At 43.2% G+C, this 20,944-nt stretch overlaps 1 protein-coding gene across 2 annotated transcripts in view; it reads left to right on the forward strand.

Moving 5' to 3' along the window:
* The first annotated feature begins 2,407 nt into the window (after positions 1-2,407).
* The window catches only part of TDRD12 (tudor domain containing 12), a 75,537-nt gene continuing 57,000 nt past the window's right edge, over positions 2,408-20,944 (forward strand). For both annotated transcript variants that reach the window (XM_069550308.1, XM_069550309.1), the window contains exons 1-5: positions 2,408-2,818; positions 13,978-14,136; positions 15,987-16,123; positions 17,784-17,903; positions 20,073-20,128. In XM_069550308.1, coding sequence (XP_069406409.1) covers positions 2,795-2,818; positions 13,978-14,136; positions 15,987-16,123; positions 17,784-17,903; positions 20,073-20,128 — 496 coding nt within the window. In that variant the 5' untranslated portion in view covers positions 2,408-2,794. The remainder of the gene's footprint in view (positions 2,819-13,977; positions 14,137-15,986; positions 16,124-17,783; positions 17,904-20,072; positions 20,129-20,944) is intronic.

The raw sequence follows: 20,944 nt of genomic DNA on the forward strand, positions 1-20,944 counted from the left end.
GCAGCGAAGAGTCCCAGGCCTGTCTCAAAAAGTAAAAAAGCATCAACTGGCTGTACTCTGTATCTACTTTGGGGATTGAGAACTGCCTCTGGGACTTCCTATTTAAAAACACCCTCTTACACTATTGGTGGGAATGTAAACTAGTACAGCCACTATGGACCACAGTGTGGAGAGTCCTTAAAAAACTGGAAATAGAACTGCCGTATGACCCAGCAATCCCACTGCTGGGCATACACACCAAGGAAACCAGAATTGAAAGAGACACATGTACCCCAATGTCCATCGCAGCACTGTTTATAGTAGCCAGGACATGGAAGCAACCTAGATGTCCATCAGCAGACAGATAAGAAAGCTGTGGTACATATACACAATGGAGTATTACTCAGCCATTAAAAAGAATACATTTGAATCAGTTCTAATGAGGTGGATGAAACTGGAGCCTATTATACAGAGTGAAGTAAGTCAGAAAGAAAAACACCAATACAGTATATTAATGCATATATATGGAATTTATAAAGATGGTAACGATAACCCTGTATGCAAGACAGCAAAAGAGACACAGATGTATAGAACAGTCTTTTGGACTCTGGGAGAGGGCAAGGGCGGGATGATATGGGAGAATGGTATTGAAACATGTAAATTATCACATGTGAAATGAATCGCCAGTCCAGGTTCAATGCATGAGACAGGGTGCTCAGGGCTGGTGCACTGGGATGACCCAGAGGGATGGGATGGGGAGGGGGGTGGGAGGGGGGTTCAGGATGGGGAACACATGTACACCCATGGCTGGTTCATGTCAATGTATGGCAAAACCAATACAATACTGTAAAGTTAAAAAAAAAAAATTTTTTTTAAGGAAAAAAGTTAATGTAGAAAATAAAACAGACCTGGCCATTTCCTGTCTTTTTTTGACAAAGTCTGGAGCTTTCAGGTGCTCTGGTCCTGACAGGCGCCTGATTGGGGGGTGGGGCCTGGTTAGCCCAATTCAGCAACAGGTGAACTTCATGTACTTCCTGTTGTGTTTTCCTCCTGGTTGGCGGCCACAGGTACAGGGCTCCTCTCCAGCTCTCCTGCTTGAGGCTTTAAGCGCATCTTTGCTTGACTTGTAAACTCAAGCTTGTATTTAAAACTGGAAGGTTGGAGGACTTCCCTGGAGGACTTTGCCTTTCAAGGCAAGGGGTGCAGTTTCTAATCCCTCATCAAGGAACTAAGATCCCACATGAATCCAGCCCAAGTCAACCAAAAGCTAAAACAGAGGCAATATTGTAAAAAGTTTAAAAAAAAAAAAAGACTTTTAAAATGGTCCACGGTAGAATAAATAAACTTGAAAGCTTATTGAGAGTGTTCTGTTTCCCAAATATATAACCCTGTTCTCTCCAAACTGGTGCATCCTTTGCCCTCTTATTGACACGCGCTTAAGAAATTTTTTTTTTTTCCACAACTGAAATATTAAAGAATTCACCTGTAAAATCACCTAGGACCCAGCACCCCCTCCCTTTTAAAAAGCTGTCGTTCCTTCGATATTTAAGTAATATTCTTTTACTTTCTTGTTTGTTGGCTTACTGAAGCCTTGGAGACAGATCCCTGAGATAGTAATAAAAGTTAATCTTCCTTGAGTGCCTCTTGGGTGTCCTTTGTTTCACACAGGGTGAAAGTGAAGTGAAAGTTGCTCAGTCGTTTCCGACTCTGACTTAATGGACTATACAGTCGATGGAATACTCCAGGCCAGAATACTGGAGTGGGTAGCCAGTTCCCTTCTCCAGGGGATCTTCCCAACTCAGGGACTGGACCCAGGTCTCCCAAGGGAGGCAGATTCTTTACCAGCTGAGCTATCAGGGAAGCCCCTCACACAGGGTGACTTCATCTAATTCTGAGAACCACGGAATCCCAAGCTTCAAGTGAGAAACCAGAGGTTTCCAAACGTTGAAAACTTAGAAGAACCCTACGGCGCTTCAACGACAAAAAATTACACATCCGGGCCAAAACTTGGTCCATGACACCCCAGTCTGTGATCTGCGGTGATCACGAGTGTCCGAGACACGTGGGGAGGACTTCCAGGTGAGGGTCAGGTGGGAGGAAAGTGGGCACTAGGAGCCATACCAGAAGGGGGAGGTCGGAGATAACGTGGTCAGGAGACCAGGACGGCGGGAGGCGGGGTGGGGAGGGAATGGGGGTGGGCCGGGGGATTTGGGGCGGGGGTGTGTGGTCAGGGACTCTTGCTAATCCTCAAGGCCATGAGACGGACTCTGGGCAAAGTGGGAGTCGGAGGACAAGGGCTTTCTAGGCGGCCACTCCGCGCCACGCGGACTCGCGCGCTTGTGGGGTCTCCGGAAGCTCGCGTGGACCCGGGAACGAGCCACGTGACCCCGCAGCTCCGCCCCCCGCCCCCCCAGCCCCCACTGCCCCCGCCTCCAGGACGCCGTGCGCAGGGCGGCGGCGGTTGTCCGGCCGTTGGCGTTCGTGTGGTCTTTGGAAGTCTCGGGGGTTCAGCGGTCCGGGGTTGGGCGGCTCGGGGCGGTGCGGGCGCGGGAGCGCGCCCCCGGCGGCGTCCGGGTGGGAGCGCGGCGTGTCGCCCGCTGTTCGCGGCGGTGCGTGGCCGGAGCTTGGCTCGCGGACTCCGCGGCGCTGACCCGGGAGGAGGCGCGGCCCACCTCGGACCCCAGCCCTGCAGGTTTTCGCCTCCAGAACTCGTGGCGAGGGAGTAGCGACAAGGAGAGGAGGACTGGGGCGAGGCCGGGGCGGTGCCCGTTTCTCCAGGGCGAGTCCTCCGGGCGGCCGGCGAGGCGCGGGGAAGATGCTCCAGGTCCTGGTGCTTAAGGTGAGCGAGCGCGAAGCCCCGGGCCCGGCCGTTCACCCGCTCCCGTGCAGGGGCCGCCCCGTGGAGACCCTTCCGGAGGGGCTCCTCCTGGACCCTTAATTTCACATTGACAACGAGAAATTTTCGTTCAAGGGTGCTCCATGCAATATTTGGGACGTACTTAATAAAGTTATTCGTTGTTTCTCCGAAATTCAGATTGAACTAGGTGTCTTGTATTCAGAACCTCGGGGGGAGGGACGGAGTCTGACACCTTCTCCCACGCACCCGGTCCGGGATCGGCGCAGGGTAAGCCACCGTCCCCTCTGCCCCGCGTCCGGAGTGTGTAGACCTGTTCCTCTCCCCCCTCCGGCGGGCCCCCATCCCCGTTGGACAGGGGACTCTGAAAGCTGCAGGCTGTGACCTCACTAAGGTGATAGAAACAACTCTTCTGTTGGCTGAGTGTATGACTTAAGTACTGTCAGTGAAATCCACAAACAATGTCAAGAGTAGTTTTCCTACTGGAGCTGCTTACCAGGGGCTTGCTTTGCCCACCCTGGAGGCTGGATTGAGATTGAAGCAATAGCTGTCCAGGGACTTCTCATGACAGCATGACGAAAAGTGGACCAAGTGCCATGTAGTCTGGCATTTTTATGATGTTTTAAAATTAACATCTTAATTTTTATAACTGATGTTGAAAAGTGAACTTGACTGAAACATCTGAAGTTATTATGCAACTACTGTATATACTCAGGGGAATTGAACATGAATTGATGATTAATGATGAGTCCAGTTACTGATGTTCTAAATTAGGCTTAACCCACTCCTGTTACTGAATGTGGGGAAAGACACTCATTACATAGTTACTCAGATAAATGAAGGCAAAGGAAAACGACGGGTAGGAAAGATAAGTTACTATTCCTGAGAAATAATAACACACTTAAATTAAATTAAATCATATTAATTTAATGGTGTGAGGTATTTCTCATGCCGGATAGCTAATTCTACTTTTACTTGAGTAAAAGCAAAGTATTCAAGTTTGAATGGTAGAGGTAAGGAGAAGAAAGTGGACCAAAATTTTACATAGATAATATTTTTTGAAGGGCTTCCCTGGTGCCTCAAATGGTAAAGAATCTGCCTGCAATGTGGGAGACGTGGGTTCAGTACCTGGGTCAGGATTTATCTAATGGAAATTATGTAGACATGCAAGGGAAAAAAAATGTGTAAGGTGGTGACTGAGTTTGGGCAGCTTTGCCAATGGCACTGGCGGGAAGCAGGAGGCCTTGACCTTGGTGTAAGAGGTGGATGGGATGACCCTGAGGGATGGGATGACCCTGAGGGATGGGATGGGGAGGGAGGTGGGAGGGGGGTTCAGGATGGGGAACACATGTAAACCCATGGCTGATTCATGTCAATGTATGGCAAAAACCACTACAATATTATAAAATAATTAGCCTCCAATTGAAATAAATTAATTCATTAAAAAACGAGTTGGGGGTGGGGGGAATTGTGAGCCCAGCCCAGAAAGTAAGCACAGGGAAAAAGTTGCAGTTTGATGCAGTTGTTCTGGCTGGTAAAACTGACCCTTTGTACGTTTTTTAGGTTCTAGCAGCAGATTTTTTTTAGTTTATAGTATTTTATTAGTTTGCAGATTTTTTGTTTACATTTTTACACATATTTGCACGTTTCTCTATGCATGCTAAGTCACTTCAGTTATGTCTGACTCTTTGCGACCCTAGGGACTATAGCCCACCAGCCTCCTCTGTCCATGGGATTCTCCGGGCAAGAATACTGGAGTGGGTTGTCATGTCCTGCTCCAGAGGATCTTTCCCACCCTGGGATCAAGCTCACGTCTCCTGCGACTCCTGTTTTGCAGGCTTTACCACTGAGCCAATGGGGAAGCCCATATTTCTGTATTTTATAAAATTGTTGACTTCTTTTGTTGAACCATTTGAGAATTAGTTGTGAACTCTAAATACTTATGCATGTGTTTCTTAAAAACAGAAGACTTTCTCTTACATAACCATAGTATAATTATCACACTTGAGAAATGTAATGTTGATACAACAATACTGCCTAATACAAAGTCCATACTCAAATTTCTCCAGTTGTTCAGGTAATATATTTTATAACTTGTTTTCTCTGATCCAGGATCCAATAAAAAATTATACATTACATTTAGTTGCCATGACCTTTTAGTCTCCTTTATTTAGGGTTAGTTCTCTGGCTTTTTTGTACCTTTAATGTCATTGAAACTTTCAGAGTTACTCCTGCTAGGCTTTGCAAAATATCCTTCAAGTTGAATTTGTCTGTCAGCTTCCTCATGATGGTGTTCAGGCTGGACGTTTTTAGTAAAAAATACTGCATCACATCAGAGGATAAGAAGTTCTTTTTTATCATTAAAAAATCGTTGCTTTTCAGTAAAAATAATTTAAAAATGTAACTTTTATCAGGAAATACTTTAGACATATAAAAAAGCATAGAAACTATTATAAACACCTGGACATCTGCCACCTAGCTTTGCCAAATTTTAACATTTTGCCATATTTGCCTTGTATCTTTTTTACTCATAAAATGTTTTATTATTTTTAATGTAGAATTCTGTGATATTTTGAAAAGTGCATAGTCATGTAGTCACCGCCATGATCAACATACAGAACAGGTTCTTCACACGCTGAGACTGTCTTGTGCTCCTTTGTATCGTTCCTTTTCCCCACCTCTCGTCCTTGGCAACCACTGATCTGTCTTCTGTCCTTGTTAATTTTGCCTTTTTCAGAATGTCATAAAAATGAGATTGTGCACATGGAATCACAGTGGTATGTAACCTTTGAGTTCGGCTGCTTTGACTTACCATAAGGCATTAGAGGCTTATCTACATTGTGGCACGTTTTAGGGTTGAGTAGTATTCTGTTGTATGGATGTGACTGTTTATATAATCACCAGTTGAAGGCTCCTTGAGTTGTTTCTAAATCACGTTTCCCTGTGCTTGTTTTTCCCATGCATCTGTCTTTTTTTGTCAAGTATCTGTTCAGATCTGCCCATTCTGACATGGCGGTTTGTTTTCTCATTGACTTTGAAGAGTTCTTTACGTATTCTGGATAAAGTTCTTTGGATATGTGACTTGTAAATATTGCCCCAGTTTGTGGCTTATCTCTTTATTCCTCTAACAACGTGTTTCAAAGAGCTTTACATTTAAAAGAAGGTTTAAATTCGGATTAAGTCTAGTTTATCAATTTTTGCTTATACAAATTATACTTTTGGTGTTTTATCTAAGAAATCTTTGCCTAACCCACAGTCACAAAGATTTCACCCCATATATTCCTCAAAAAACTTTTATAGTCTTATGTTTTAAATTTAGATAAATGATCCCTCAGAGTTAATTTTTATATACGTTATGAGGAATGGATCAAGGTTCATTTTTTTTTGCATATATATCTAATTTTTTCAGCATCATTTGTTGAAAAGAACTATCCTTCTTCCACTGAATTGCCTTTGTGCCATTATTGAAAATCAGTTGAGCACGTATGTGTGATTCTGTTTCTGTTCTGTTGATTTATATATTTGTGAATTCTCCAGTATCACACAGTTCTGATTGCTGCAGCTTTATATTAAGCCTCAAAATCAGATAGTGTGAGTGTTCCAACTGTGTTGTTCTTTTTCAGAATTATAGGCGCTGTTCTAGTTCCATTGGCCTTTCAATATGAATTTCAGAACTAGTTCATTGATTTCTTAACTCATTTTGAGGGGAAATCAGAATCTTAACATTCCATGAATACAGTATATCTGCATTACAGGCCTTCTTTGATTTATGTCATCAGTGTTTTGTAACTTTTAGCATACAAATTTTGTTAGATTTCTTTCTAGGTAATTCCTGCTTTTTGGTGCTGTTGCAAATGGCACTGTTTTTAATATTTAAATTTCCAGTTTGTAATATAGACATACAGTTGCATTTATTATATGACCTTGTACCTTGAAACCTTGTTAAAGTCACTTATTAGTTTTAGTATATTTCTTGTAGGCTCCATAGAATTTTCTCCGTATGTATTCTTATTGTGAATATAGACGCTTGTCTTTCTTCTTTCTGACTTTCCTAACAATGTTTATTTTGTAATTACTTATTTTTAGCTGTCCTGGGTCTCCACTGCTGCACGGGCTTTGCTCTAGCTGTGGCGAGCAGAGGCTCCTCTAGTTGGGATGCGGTGGCTTCTTTTGTTGAGGACCATGGACTGTAGAGTGCCTGGGCTCAGATGCTGTGATAAATGAGCTTAGTTGCTCCACGGGGTGTGGGATCCTCCCGGATCAGGGATCAAACCCATGTTGTCTGCACTGGCAGGTGAATTCTTCACCACTGAGCCACCAGGGAAGCCCACGTCTTTTTCCTGTCTCACTGTATAAGTAGGACTTCCAGCACAGTGTTACTGAGTAGGCATGGTAAACACATCACTAATACATTTTTGTTTTGTTTTAATTTTCAGTTCTAAAATTGCTGTTTTCCAAAGGTTTCTTTAATTTTTTTTTAAAGTTTTCTTTTGTGAGATTCTTCTTTAAATTAAAAAAAACCTCTCTACAGCAGTCTTGTCTTCTAAGTCTTTGAACATGGTATTATAGTAGCTGCTTTTAAGTCCTTGCCTATACAACTTGAGGGGCTTCCTAGGTGGCACTAATGGTAAAGAACCAACCTACCAAAGCAGGAGATGTAAGAGACGTGGGTTCGATCTCTGGGCTGGAAAGATCCTCTAGAGGAGGGCATGGCAATCAACTCCAGTATTCTTGCCTGGAGAATCCCATGGACAGAGGAGCCTAGAGGGCCACAGTCCATAGGGTGCAGAGAGTCAGACACGACTGAAGAGACTTAGCACACATGCACGCGGTTCACTTTGCCATCTGGGCAGTCTTGGGTTCAGTTTCTGTTGGCTGCTGTTTGCTTGGCCTTGCAGCACATGCTCATTTCTTTGCTTGTCTAATGTTGTTCTTGCCACACTGGGGGTTGTGATAGGGAGCCGCTGTATAATCAGTCTTCACTTTGAGAGGCTTGGGTTATAGTACTTTGGAGACCTCTTAAGATGAGCTTAAGATGGCGGAGTAGAAGGACATGCTCTCACCTCCTCTTGTGAGAACTCCAAAATTGGAACTCACTGCTGAACAACCATCAGCAGGAGAATGTTGGATCCCACCAAAAAAAGATACCCACTTCCAAGGGCAAAGGACGAGGCCCAACAAGACTTTCAGTTCAGTTCAGTCGCTCAGTCGTGTCTAACTCTTTGTGACCCCATGAATCACAGCACACCAGGCCTCCCTGTCCATCACCAACTCCCGGAGTTCACCCAAACTGATGTCCATCGAGCCAGTGATGCCATCCAGCCATCTCATCCTCTGTCATCCCCTTCTCCTCCTGCCTCCAATCTCTCCCAACATCAGGGTCTTTTCTAGTGAGTCAACTCTTCGTATCAGGTGGCCAAAGTATTGGAGTTTCAGCTTTAGCATCAGTCCTTCCAATGAACACCCAGGACTGGTCTCCTTTAGAATGGACTGGTTGGATCTCCTTGCAGTCCAAGGAACTCTCAAGAGTCTTCTCCAGCATCACAGTTCAAAAGCATCAATTCTTCGGCGCTCAGCTTTCTTCACAGCCCAATTCTCATATCCATACATGACCACTGGAAAAACCATAGCCTTGACTAGACGGACCTTTGTTGGCAAAGTAATCTCTCTGCTTTTGAATCTGCTATCTAGGTTGGTCATAACTTTCCTTCCAAGGAGTAAGCATCTTTTAATTTCATGGCTGCAATCACCATGTGCAGTGATTTTGGAGCCCAAACAAATAAAGCCTGACACTGTTTCCATTGTTTCTCCATCTATTTGCCATGAAGTGATGGGACCAGATGCCATGTTCTTACTTTTCTGAATGTTGGATTTTAAGCCAACTTTGTCACTCTCCTCTTTCACTTTCATTGAAAGGCTCTTTAGTTCTTCTTTGCTTTCTGCCATAAATGTGGTACCATCTGCATATCTGAGGTTATTGATATTTCTCCTGGCAATCTTGATTCCAGCTTGTGCTTCATCCACCCCAGCATTTCTCATGATGTACTCTGCATATAAGTTAAATAAGCAGGGTGACAATATACATCCTTGACGGACCCCATTCCCAATATGGAACCAGCCTGTTGTTCCATGTCCAGTTCTAACTGTTGCTTCCTGACCTGTGTATAGATTTCTCAAGAGGCAGGTCAGGTGGTCTGGTATTCCCATCTGTTGAAGAATTTTGCACGGTTTGTGGGATCCACACAGTCAAAGGCTTTGGCATAGTCAATAAAGCAGAAGTAGATGTTTTTCTAGAACTCTCTTGCTTTTTTGATGATCCAACAGATTTTGGCAATTTGATCTCTAGTTCCTCTGGCTTTTCTACATTCAGCTTGAACTCTGGAAGTTCACAGTTCACATACTGTTCATGCCTGGCTTGGACAATTTTGAGCATTAAGTACTTTGCTAGCGTGTGAGATGAGTGCAATTGTGCAGCAGTTTGAACACTCTTTGGCATTACTGAGCATGACCCCACCCATCAGAGCAAGACCCAGATTCCCCCACAGCCAGTCCCTCCCATCAGAAAGCTTCCACAAGTCTCATCCTCTTTCATCAGAGGGCAGACAGAATGAAAACCGCAATCACAAAAACTAACCAAACTGATCACATGGATCACAGCCTTGTCTAACTCAATGAAAATATGAGCCATGCCATTTAGGGCCACCCAGGACAGATGGGTCATGGTGGAGAGTTCTGACAAAACATGGTCCCTGGAGAAGGGAATAGTAAACCAGTCTAGTATTCTTGCCTTGAGAACCCCATGAACAGTATGAAAAGTCAAAAAGATGTGACACTGAAAGATGAACTCCCTAGGTCAGTAGGTGCCCAATGTGCCACTGGAGAAGAGTGGAGGAACAGCTCCAGAAGGAATGACGAGGCTGAGCCAAAGCAGAAACAGCGCCCAGTTGTGAATGTGACTGGTGATGGAAGTAAAGTCCGATGCTATAAAAAACGATATTGCATAGGAACCTGGAATGTTAAGTCCATGAACCAAAATAAGTTGGAAGTGGTCTAACAGGAGATGGCAAAAGTGAACATAGACATTTTAGGATCAATGAACTAAAATGGACTAGAGTGGGAGAATTTAATTCATATGACCTTGGGGCTGGTGCATGGGGATGACCCATAGAGATGTTATGGGGAGGGAGGTGGGAGGGGGGTTCATGTTTGGGAACACATGTAAGAATTAAAGATTTTAAAATTAAAAAAAAAACTAAAAAAAAATAATAATTCATATGACCATTGTATCTACTGCTGTGGGCAAGAATCCCTTATTAGAAATGGAGGAGCCTTCATAGTCAACAGAAAAGTCCAAAATGCAGTGCTTGGATGCAATCTCAAAAATAACAGAATGATCTCTGTTTGTTTCCAAGGCAAACCACTCAATATCATAGTAATCCAAGTCTATGCCCCAATCACTAATGCCAAGGAAGCTGAAGTTGAACAGTTCTATGATGACCTACAAGACCTTCTAGAAATAACACCAAAAAAAGATGTCCTCTTCATCATAGGGTACTAGAATGCAAAAGTAGGATATGAAGAGATACCTAGAGTAACAGGCAAGTTTGGCCTTGAGGTACAAAATGAAGCAGGACAAAGGCTAACAATTTTGGCCAAGATTATGCCCTGGTCATAGCAAACACCCTCTTCCAACAGCACAAGAGATGACTTTACACATGGGTCACCAGATGGTCAATACTGAAATCAGATTGATTATATTCTTTGCAGCTAAAGATGGAGAAGCTCTATACAGTCAGCAAAAACAAGGCCGGGAACTGACTGTGGCTGAGATCATGAACTCCTTACTGCCAAATTCAGAGTTAACCTGAAGAAGGTAGGGAAAACCACTAGGCCATTCAGGTAGGACCTTAATCAAATCATTTACGATTATACAGTGGATGTGACAAATAGATTCAAGGAATTAGATCTAACAGAGTGCCTGAAGAACTACGGATGGAGGTTTGTAACATTGTACAGGGGGTGGTGATCAAAACCATCCCCAAGAAAAAGAAATGCAAAAAGGCAGAATAGTTATTTGAGGAGGCCTTACAAATAGCTGAGAAAAGAAGAGAAGTGAAAAGCAAAGGAGAAAAGGAACGATACATCCATCTGAATGCAGAGTTCCAAAGAATAGCAAGGAGAGATAAGAAAGCCTTCCTAAATAATCAATGCAAAGGAATAGAGGAAAACAGTAGAATGGGAAAGACTAGAAATCTCTTCAAGAAAATTAGAGATATCAAGGGAATATTTCATGCAAAGATGGGCATAATAAAGGACAGAAACAGTATGGACCTAATAGAAGCAGAAGATATTAAGAAGAGGTGGCAAGTGTAATTATTTTATAAAAGTCAGTCTCTAAGTCTTGTTTGTAAGAGGACAAAGATCATGTTTATCTTGCTTAAAACTGCGCCTTTCAACCAAGGGGTTGAGGGGGCAGGAGTCAATAAATAGTTTTTGCATGAATTAATAAACTGAAAGCAAAAATGTGTCTTTAGATATGTTTTCAACAATAACACTAAAAAAAAAAAAAGAGGTGGCAAGAGTACACAGAACTATACCAAAAATATCTTAATGACCCAGGTAACCATGATGGTGTGGTCTCTCAGAGCCAGACATCCTGGAGTCTGAAGTCAAGTGGGCCTTAGGAAGCATCACTGCAAACAAAGCTAGTGGAGGTGATGGAATTCAAGTTGAGCTATTTCAAATCCTAAAAGATGATGCTGTCAAAGTGCTGCACTCAATACCTCAGCTAATTTGGAAAACACAGCGGTGGCCACAGGACTGGAAAAGGTCAGTTTGTTCATTCCAGTCCCGAAGAAAGGCAATGCCAAAGAACGTTCAAACTACCATGCAGTTGCACTCATCTCACACACTAGCAAAATAATGCTCAAAATTCTCCAAGCCAAACTTCAGCAGTACATGAACCAAGAACTTCCATGTGTTCAAGCTGGATTCAGAAAAGGCAGAGGAACCAGAGATCAAATTGCCAACATCTGTTGGATCATAGTAAAAGCAAGAGAATTACAGAAAAACATCTACTTCTCCATTGACTACACTAAAAGCCTCTGACTGTATGGATCACAACAAACTTTGGAAAATTCTTTAAGAGATGGGAATATCAGACCACCTTACCTGCCTCCTGAGAAACCTGTATGCAGTTAAAGAAGCAACTGGTTCAAAATTGGGGAAGGAATATGTCAAGGCTGTATATTGTCATCCTGCTTATTTAATTTATATGCAGAGTACGTCATGCAAAATGCTGGGCTGCCTAAAGCTCAAGCTGGAATCAAGATTGCTGGGAGAAACATCCATAACCTCAGATACGCAGATGACACCACCCTTACAGCAGAAAGCGAAGAGGAATAAAGAGTCTCTTGATGAAAGACAAAGAGGAGAGTGAAAAAGCTGGCTTAAAACTCAGCATTCGAAAAACTAAGGTCATGGCATCTGGTCCCATCACTTCATGGGAAATAGATGGGGAAACAATGAAAACAGTGACAGACATTATTTTCTTGGGCTCCAAAATCATTGCAGATGGTGACTGTAGCCATGAAATTAAAAGACACTTGCTCCTTGGAAGAAAAGCTATGACAAACCTAGACAGCATATTAAGAAGCAGAGACGTTACTTTGCCAACAAAAGTCCATCTAGTCAAAGCTATGGTTTTTCTAGTAGTTGTGCATGGATGTGAGTTGGACTCTAAAGAAAGCTGGGCTTTCTTAGAGTTGGACTCTAAAGAAGAATTGATGCTTTTGAACTGTGGTGTTGGAGAAGACTCTTGAGAGTCCCTTGGGCTGCAGGGACATCAAATCAGTCAATCCTAAAAGAAATCAGTCCTGAATATTCATTGGAAGGACTAATGCTAAAGCTGAAACTCCAATACTTTGGCCACCTGAGGTGAAGAACTGACTCATTTGAAAAGACCCTGATGCTGGGAAAGATTGAAGGCAGAAGGAAGAGGGGACAACAGAGGATGAGATGGTTGGATGATATCACTGACCCAATGGACAGGAGTTTAGCAAGCTCTGGGAGTTGGTGATGGACAGGGAAGCCTGGCGTGCTGCAGTCCATGGGATCACAAAGTCAGACACTACTGAGCATCTGAACTGACTGACTGCTTTTCCCCTTGATGACAGAGCATGTTGTCTTTGTCCTGAAACATGGTCTTTATTTCTCAGGCCTAACACTGCAGGGGTTCTGTGAGGGAGCCTAAAGTGTTTACTGAGCCTCCTTAACTTGGTAGGACTCCTGCTCCAAACTCCATTTTCCTGTGATGAATGCAGAGAGAATCAAAGCTTGTGGTTCTTCACTGACTCCGTTGTGTCTGACTCTTTGCAACCCCATGGACTGCAGCATGCCAGGCTTCCCTGTCCTTTACTGTCTTTTTCTTTTATTTCAATTTCATTTTATTTTCTCCTGTTTTTCTTTTTCTCATAATTTCTTTTATTTTTCATCTAATGAAGAAAATCTTGTTTTTTAATGACACTAATATATGATATCTATTCTTATTCTCTGAACTGAGAAGTCTGACTTTCATTCGTATCCCTTCTACCCCATTCTTGGCTTCCTCTGTAGGTAATAATTTTTTTTTTTTTGCCACCATTTGTTTCTTTGAAAGTGAGCAGAATGTATATGTATTCATATTTTCTTCTCTTTCTTACAAAAGAGATGGAATACTGAAAACATTGTCTTGAACCTTGCTTTTGTATTTTATTATGAATATTTTCAAAATACTGATCGAAGATTTTGGTCTTTGCTTTTTGAATCACAGTAGACAATTTAAAATTACAAAAAATCAATAGAGTTACTTACATATTATTGGTTACATGTTTTACATTTTTGTGTTTACATCTTTCATTTTTTTCCCAGTTTTATTGAAATATAGTTGACATATCATGTTGTATAAGTTCAAGGTATACAAGGTGATAATTTGATATACATATATATTGAAGGTCTTTTATCTTCTGTCTAACCCTTTAAGACAGAGGTACTCATCAAGAATTTGTTAAAGCACTTAATTTTGAAACAGTTGCTGTGATTCTGAGGTTTTATAGTTCCACTTTTAAATGATGGATTGTTTTGCTTGTATTTTGAAATTTTTACAGATTGAAGATCCAGGTTGCTTCTGGGTTGTTATAAAAGGATGTAATCCCTTTTTAGATGATGAAGTTGACTATCAAAAACTAAATAGTGCCATGAATGACTTCTATAATAGCATGTGTCAAGATATAGAAATAAAACCACTAAAGTTGGAAGAAGGGCAGGTATGTATCTGAATGTGCTTTGAACACTGTGTCTTGAAATACTACTCGAAATGTAGACTGTTTTGACAGCTAAGTTGGCATTTCAGTTTGCTTATAATTACTGTTTTGTATTAGGTTCTTTTGATGGCATAAGTCAGGCTAGTCACGAAAGGTAGCAGTTATATTAGGTTCACATGGGGCAACAGGAGATGGAGTGTCATGTAAACCCAGTCACTGGGGCCACTGTCCTGGGGCTGGGAACCAGAGGATTATTCTAGATCCATCACGGGGACCTTAGCGGAGACAGCTTGGAATTTCCAGTCTGGTGCTGCAGTGAACATTGGGGTACATGTATCTTTTCAAATTATGGTTTTCTCTGGATATAAGCCCAGGAGTGGGATTGCTGGATCATATGGTAGCTCTATTTTTAGTTTTTAGGGAGCCTCAATACTGTTCTCACCCTTTCCAGCATTTATTATCTTTAGATTTTTCAGAGATGGCCATTCTGACCAGGGTGAGGTGATATCTTACTGTAGTTTTGATTTGTATCTCTCTAATAATTAGTGGTGTTGAGGATCTTTTCATGTGCTTTTTAATCATCTATGTATATTCTTTGGAGAAAAGTCTATTTAGATCTTCTGCTCACTTTTTGATTGGATTGTTTGTTTTTTGACATTGAGCTGCATGAGCTGTTTGTATATTTTGGAGATTAATCCCTCATCAGTTGCTTTGTTTGCAAATATTTTCTCCCATTCTGAGGGTCATCTTCTCATTTTGTTTATGGTTTCCCATAGCTCAGTTGGTAAAGAATCCGCCTGCAACGCAGGAGGCCCTGGTTCACTTCCTGGGTCGGGAAGATCTGCTGGAAAAGGGATAGGCTTCTCACTCTAGTGTTCTTGGGCTTCCTTTGTGGCTTAGCTGGTAAAGAATCCACCTGCAATGCAGGTAGACCTGGGTTTGATCCCTGCGTTGGGAAGATCTCCTGGAGAAGAGAAGGGCTACCCACTTCAGTATTCTGGCCAGGAGAATTCCACAGACTGTATAGTTAACGGGGTTGCAAAGAGTCGGACACAGTAAGCAACTTTCACTTTCACTTTTCTTTGCAAAAGCTTTTACCTTTAACTAGGTCTATTTGTTTGTTTTTATTTTTGTTACTCTAGGAGGTGTATTAAAAAAGATCTTGCTGTGTTCTGTGTCAGAGACTGTTATGCCTGTGTTCTCCTCTAAGAGTTTTATAGTATCTGGTCTTACATTTAGGTCTTTAATCCATTTTGAGTTTGTTTTTGTGTATGGTATTAGGGAGTGTTTTAATTTCATTCTTTTACGTGTAGCTGTCCAGTTTGGCCAGCACCGCTTATTGAAGAGACTGTCTTTCCTCCATTGTATAGTCTTATTTCCTTTGTCATGGATTAGGTGACTGTAGCTGCATGGGTTTGTATCTGAACTTTCCATCCTGTTCCATTGATCTATATTCCTGATTTTTTTTCTTTCTTTCTTTTTGGCGCCAGTTCCATACCGTTTTGATGACTGGCTTTGTAGTATAATTTGAAGTCAGGGAGCCTAATTCCTCCAGCTTTATTTTTCTTTCTTAAGATCGACTTGGCTATTCATGGTCTTTTGTGTTCCCATGCAAATTGTAAAATTTTTTGTTCTAATTCTGTGAAAAATGCCATTGGTAATTTGATAGGGATTGCATTGAATCTGTAGTTTGCTTTGGGTAGTATGGTCATTTTCACAATATTGATTCTTCCAATCCAAGAACGTGGTATATCTCTCCGTTTGTGTCATCTTTGATTTCTTTTATCAGTATCCTATAGTTTTCTGAGTATGACTAGAGAATTTAACACTAAAGTTTTCTTTTTGTTTTGTAGGTTTGTGTGGTTTATTGTCAGGAACTAAAGTGCTGGTGCAGGGCAGTTATTAAGTCAATCGTGTCTTCAGCAGACCATTACCTCGCAGAGTGTTTCCTTGTGGATTTTGCCAGATACATTCCAGTGAAATCCAGAAAGTAAGTACATATTTATTTTGCTTTATGCTCTTTGGGGGGACAAAATGTCAGTTTTGAAGAAAGGGATGAGAGGTCATAAACTGGAAATTTGTAGCTTCAAGAAGAGCAGATTGCAGGTTCCAGTTTTATGAGCAGTGAATGGATGAGCAGGTGGTGGGGATGAGGGGTCAGCAGGCGGCTCCGGCCCTCCTTCCACCATCCTTCCTGGAAAGGGCAGGTGCTCTTGGCCAGCCGTTTGCCTGGCCTGGTGTGACCTGTCCCATGCTCAAGTGATGGAGTGGGACCTTTAGGAAGACCTCTGTTTACTACACAGAGGATGGTTTGCTGGCACGGCTCCAGATTACAGAGAGAAGCACATGTGTCCCTGGTTGTCCCACTTAGCAGAGTGAGGGTGTGACTGTCACAGAGTGGCCCTCGCAGATTCCAGGACCACGTGTTGCAGTTCCCTAGAAAACACTCTCAGCAAGTCAGGTGTTTTTGGTAATTTTTTCATGGTTCTTGCCCCAGTGTCAGCAGGTGTCAGTTTAATAAATAAGTAAACGTGAGGACTCTTCTTCTGAAAGAGAAGAACAGTCCCAGCTACAGGAGAGGTGACCCCTGACAGGGAGTCTGTACTAGGAGGCTGCTCCCACACGGGAGGCTGGCCAGTGCTCACGGGAAAGGCGATGCCTATCCGGCTTGTGGTTCTGCACCTTTATAACCATCAGTTCAGTTCAGTCGCTCAGTTGAGGCCAACTCTTTGCATCCCCATGGACTGCAGCAGGCCAGGCTTCCCTGTCCATCACCAACTCCCGGAGCTTACTCAAACTCATGTCCATCAAGTTGGTGATGCCACCCAACCGTCTCATCCAGCCATCTCACTTTATAGCCATACTGGTTATTAAAAATAACATGATAATTAACGACTTGGGAGATTTCCTATTAGCATTTGAGTTTTAAAATTTAGTTTGTTTTTGGCAAGAGAATTGTTTGATTAGAGTAAGGAAGCCTGGAGAGGCAGTTAGTGCAATCACTTTCTCTTAACTGTTTGAGACGAGGTGCCCAGGCTGCCCACACATGGCCCTGAGAACATGTTGATGTCGAAACTGTATGTGCAAATGCTCTATCATTTTCATGAAGGAAAATGGAAATAAAAACGTGCAACAACTTACTTATCAAACTGCAGTCCATCAGCTCTTTTGTGCAGAGTTGACAAACAGTGATTCTGAAAACATCTGCTTATTTACAGAAACTTAAAGGTAATTCTGGTTGTGGATTGAAATTGAAAATTTTAAATCTTAAATAAAATTTGCTTCCAGGTTTGTTTGTAATTACCCAATGTTTCTCAGTCTAAGGAGACAGTATTTTTCTAATCCCTCCCTGCTGCCATGCCATGAGATTTTAATGCCAAAGATTACTGAGTATCTTTTAGGTACTGTATGTATTTATATACTACATGTATTTTTGTGCTTTATACATAGAAAAGTAAGGTTTTGTTCCCTTAGCCCCCAAGAACCAGTTTTCACCTTGTTGGGCAAATGTCTCCAAGCATTTGTTGTTGGTGGTGGCTGTATTAGAAATAGAATCAGATTTTGTGTGTTTTACGTTAAGTATGTTAATTATATAGGTGGACTTTATATAACTTTTTTAATCATGAAACTGTTTTTGTTTCACTGTTAAGCATCCGAGTTGCCATAGAAACTTTTATGCGGCTTCCCTACAGAGCAAAAAAATTCAGACTGTACTGCACAAAACCTGTCACATTGCACATTAACTTCTGTGAAGACAGTGCTGAAATTGTGTAAGTACAGCTTCTAATGTATGCTGAATCATTAGTAAAAGTCTTAAATTGAGTGTAGGAAGTTTATGTGAAATCAAGTCTTTATGAGAAGTCCTAAAACGATTTCAAAGGTCTCTTTGTCCTTCAGGAGGGATCTTCTGAATCAGCCTGTCAAACCTGGCCGTGCAGCCATGTCCAGAGGCTGCAGTGTAGGGGGGTTTAGAGTAAGACCCAAGCTCTGTTTCTTTTTCTTTTTTTTTTACAAAAAAGGGCAAGTTAACTGTAAAGAGAAACATGGATACATCAGATCATGGAGCATTAGCGAAAAGTCCAGGCATCCTTCTCCCGCCCTGTTTCTTCCCTCCTGCCCTTCCTCCTAGGAAGCCTCTGTGACCTTTTCAGGCTCTGAATTGGCAGACCTTTGTTGGTGCTTTTATGCATATTCACATTGACGGAGCTTTTAATGAAAATTAGAACGCACTGTCTTATTGGCGAATTTACCAGCTGGCTTAGTATCTTATTGGTGTGGATCCCAAGGCAGCTGCAAGAGTGATGTTTTCATCAGACCAAGGGAACTACAGGTGATGAGGGCTGGGGCTATGGAGATGGGCGGGTCTCCACAGACCTCACAAAAGCATTGGTAATGGAGGCAGCCCCCAAGCTGAGAGAGAGCTTAGAACGCAGTATCACCAGGCCGTGCAAGCTGAGTCAGAACTGTGCTGCTTCCTGCAGCTTTATCCCCCACAAAGCCACAGTGATGGAGGAGGGGGGAAGACAGTGCAAGGGCAGGGGGTGGGAGGGTGCTGCCCCCTGGACCTCAGGGAGTGCTCGTTCAAGACAGCAAAGATCACAGTCATAACCCTGACACAGCACTGCCCAGTGCAGGAACCCATCCCATACAAACACTGGCAGTGTGGGCAGATCACAAGATAGGGGGTGTGTGTGTGAGAGAGATACATGTGTACACATGTGCGTGCGTGCGTGTATGTATCTCTACATCAATGTACAGTGCAGGATTGTTTGCAAACAACCTAGCTGGCTATCAAGAGAGGAATGGCTAGGGGCAGCCAATATGCCAATTATATGCCCCCAGGAGAAAGACTGAGAGTAGAAGGGAGTACATGTATTGGCAAAGAGCTTCAACAAACATTCTTAAGGTAAATTCACCAATAAGACAGTGCGCTCTAATTTTCACCAGTTTAGTTTAGATGAAACAACTCAGGAGCAGCCAGATGGAAGAGATGCATGGGGCAGGGTCTGGGGAAAGGGGCTGCCTTCCCTCCAGGGACACCTGTTCCCCCACACTTCTAAGTGTTCACCAGCCCAGAAGCTCCCAACCTAGTCCATTTTTAGTGTTTATGGAGGCTTCATTACCTAGTCATGATTGTTTAAATCATTGGCCTTTGACAGTTGATTCAACCTCCAGTACCTCTCCCCTCCCCAAAGGTCCAGGGAGTGGGATTGAAAGATGCAACCCTCTAATCACACGGTTGGTTCCCCTGGCAACCAGCCCTCATGTCTAAGTTATATAGGCACTTTCTACAGGTCACCTCAGTAACATAACAAAAGACACCTTTTATTACTCTCATCACTGAGCTCTGTGCCAGAAACAGTGACAGTGACCAAGTTAATATTTCTTACTATAAATCACAGTATCACACAGAGAAAAGGACAAGATGATGGGGAGAGATGGGGCACAGTGAAAGGGAGTTGTCAGAGTGAGGAGTACGGTGAGACAGCAGGGCCTGGGCCCCCCATGGCCACTCTTGGCACTTTGGTTTAACCAACACGGAGGGAGCCCTCGCTCTGCCAGTGTGTGCTGAGCATTCCTCACCCAACTCATTCCCTGTTCCGGGGAGCTAGCACCCTGGCTGGGGAGACGGATGTTGCAGGTAAATGGGACAATGGTGTTGGGATGGATGATACTGTGGAGGTGGACACAGTTGTGCAGGAAGCCCCACAAAGGGCCCATTCGCAGTGAGTCTCTACACTGGCGCAGGAGGTGGTGGGAGAGAAGCCTACTGCGGGGTGCAGCTGGGGTCATCACCCCAGGTCAGAGCTAGACTCCCTAGTTCCTGCATCGTATGTTCCGTATGTAATGTCCGAAACACCCACTGTGTAATTTCAAAGTGATGTCAGCATGACTAGCCTTGGCTTTTATTTAATGAGATTGCCTTTGTTCTCTTCCAGACGGGCCAAGAAGTGGGACAGTGCAGCTATTCAGTACTTCCAGAACATCCTGAAAGGTAAGGCAAGTGCATGACCACAGCTGCCTGCTTTGAACTGACCCCCAAGGGGGTTTCACCTTCTGTTGGGGAAAGGATTTGAGATGCGCATGTCTCCCTGTTTGACCTTCCCCCTCAGGGGGATTCATAAGTCACAGGGAGCTTTTTCCACCCCAAGTATCACAGTGACTCTGTACCCTTGGAACCTGAGCGATGGATGTGGACATCAGTAATTGGCAAGTGAAATCAGCCAGGAATTGTGTAGGTGAGGCACCCTTCCACGGTGATTGCCTTTTTCTTAGTCTGTATAAAACTGCAGCGCTGCAAAATAATATACATGCATTTCATTGAACCAGCAATGATGAAAAGCCTGTTTTTTAGCAGGCAAAGGGTAGTAAGTGGGTACTTACTGTGTGATCCCCATCCTTGCTAATGAAGATGTATAGAACGTCTCAGCACCTGTTTAGTGTGCTCTCTGTTTAAATCGTTGGCTGTAAATTAGACTCTTTTGTGGCATCTGTCCTAAGCCCTGGCAGTCTGAGCCAAGTAACTGGGCGGCCTCTAGGGTCATGCTGAGGAGTAGTGGGTGTGCAGTGGTTGCGCTACATCCTGATGCCTGCTGGGTGGCCCCTCTCCTTCACTGCCCTGCTGTCCGGGTGAAGGAGCAGCCAGAGGCATTGTTCCTGGAGAAATGGGAGGTGGGGGCACCTCTGGTTTTGTAGTTCGGGCCCTTGTGAGCCCACAGGGGCCCTGAGAGACTCAGACTTGGAGGAGGCAGAGTAACTTGGCTTGGGTACTATTCTGCTACCTCTGAGCAGCCTTCTGAGAGCCTGGTCT

The sequence above is a fragment of the Ovis canadensis genome, chromosome 14, assembly GCF_042477335.2.
Source record: "Ovis canadensis isolate MfBH-ARS-UI-01 breed Bighorn chromosome 14, ARS-UI_OviCan_v2, whole genome shotgun sequence".
NCBI lineage: Eukaryota > Metazoa > Chordata > Mammalia > Artiodactyla > Bovidae > Ovis > Ovis canadensis.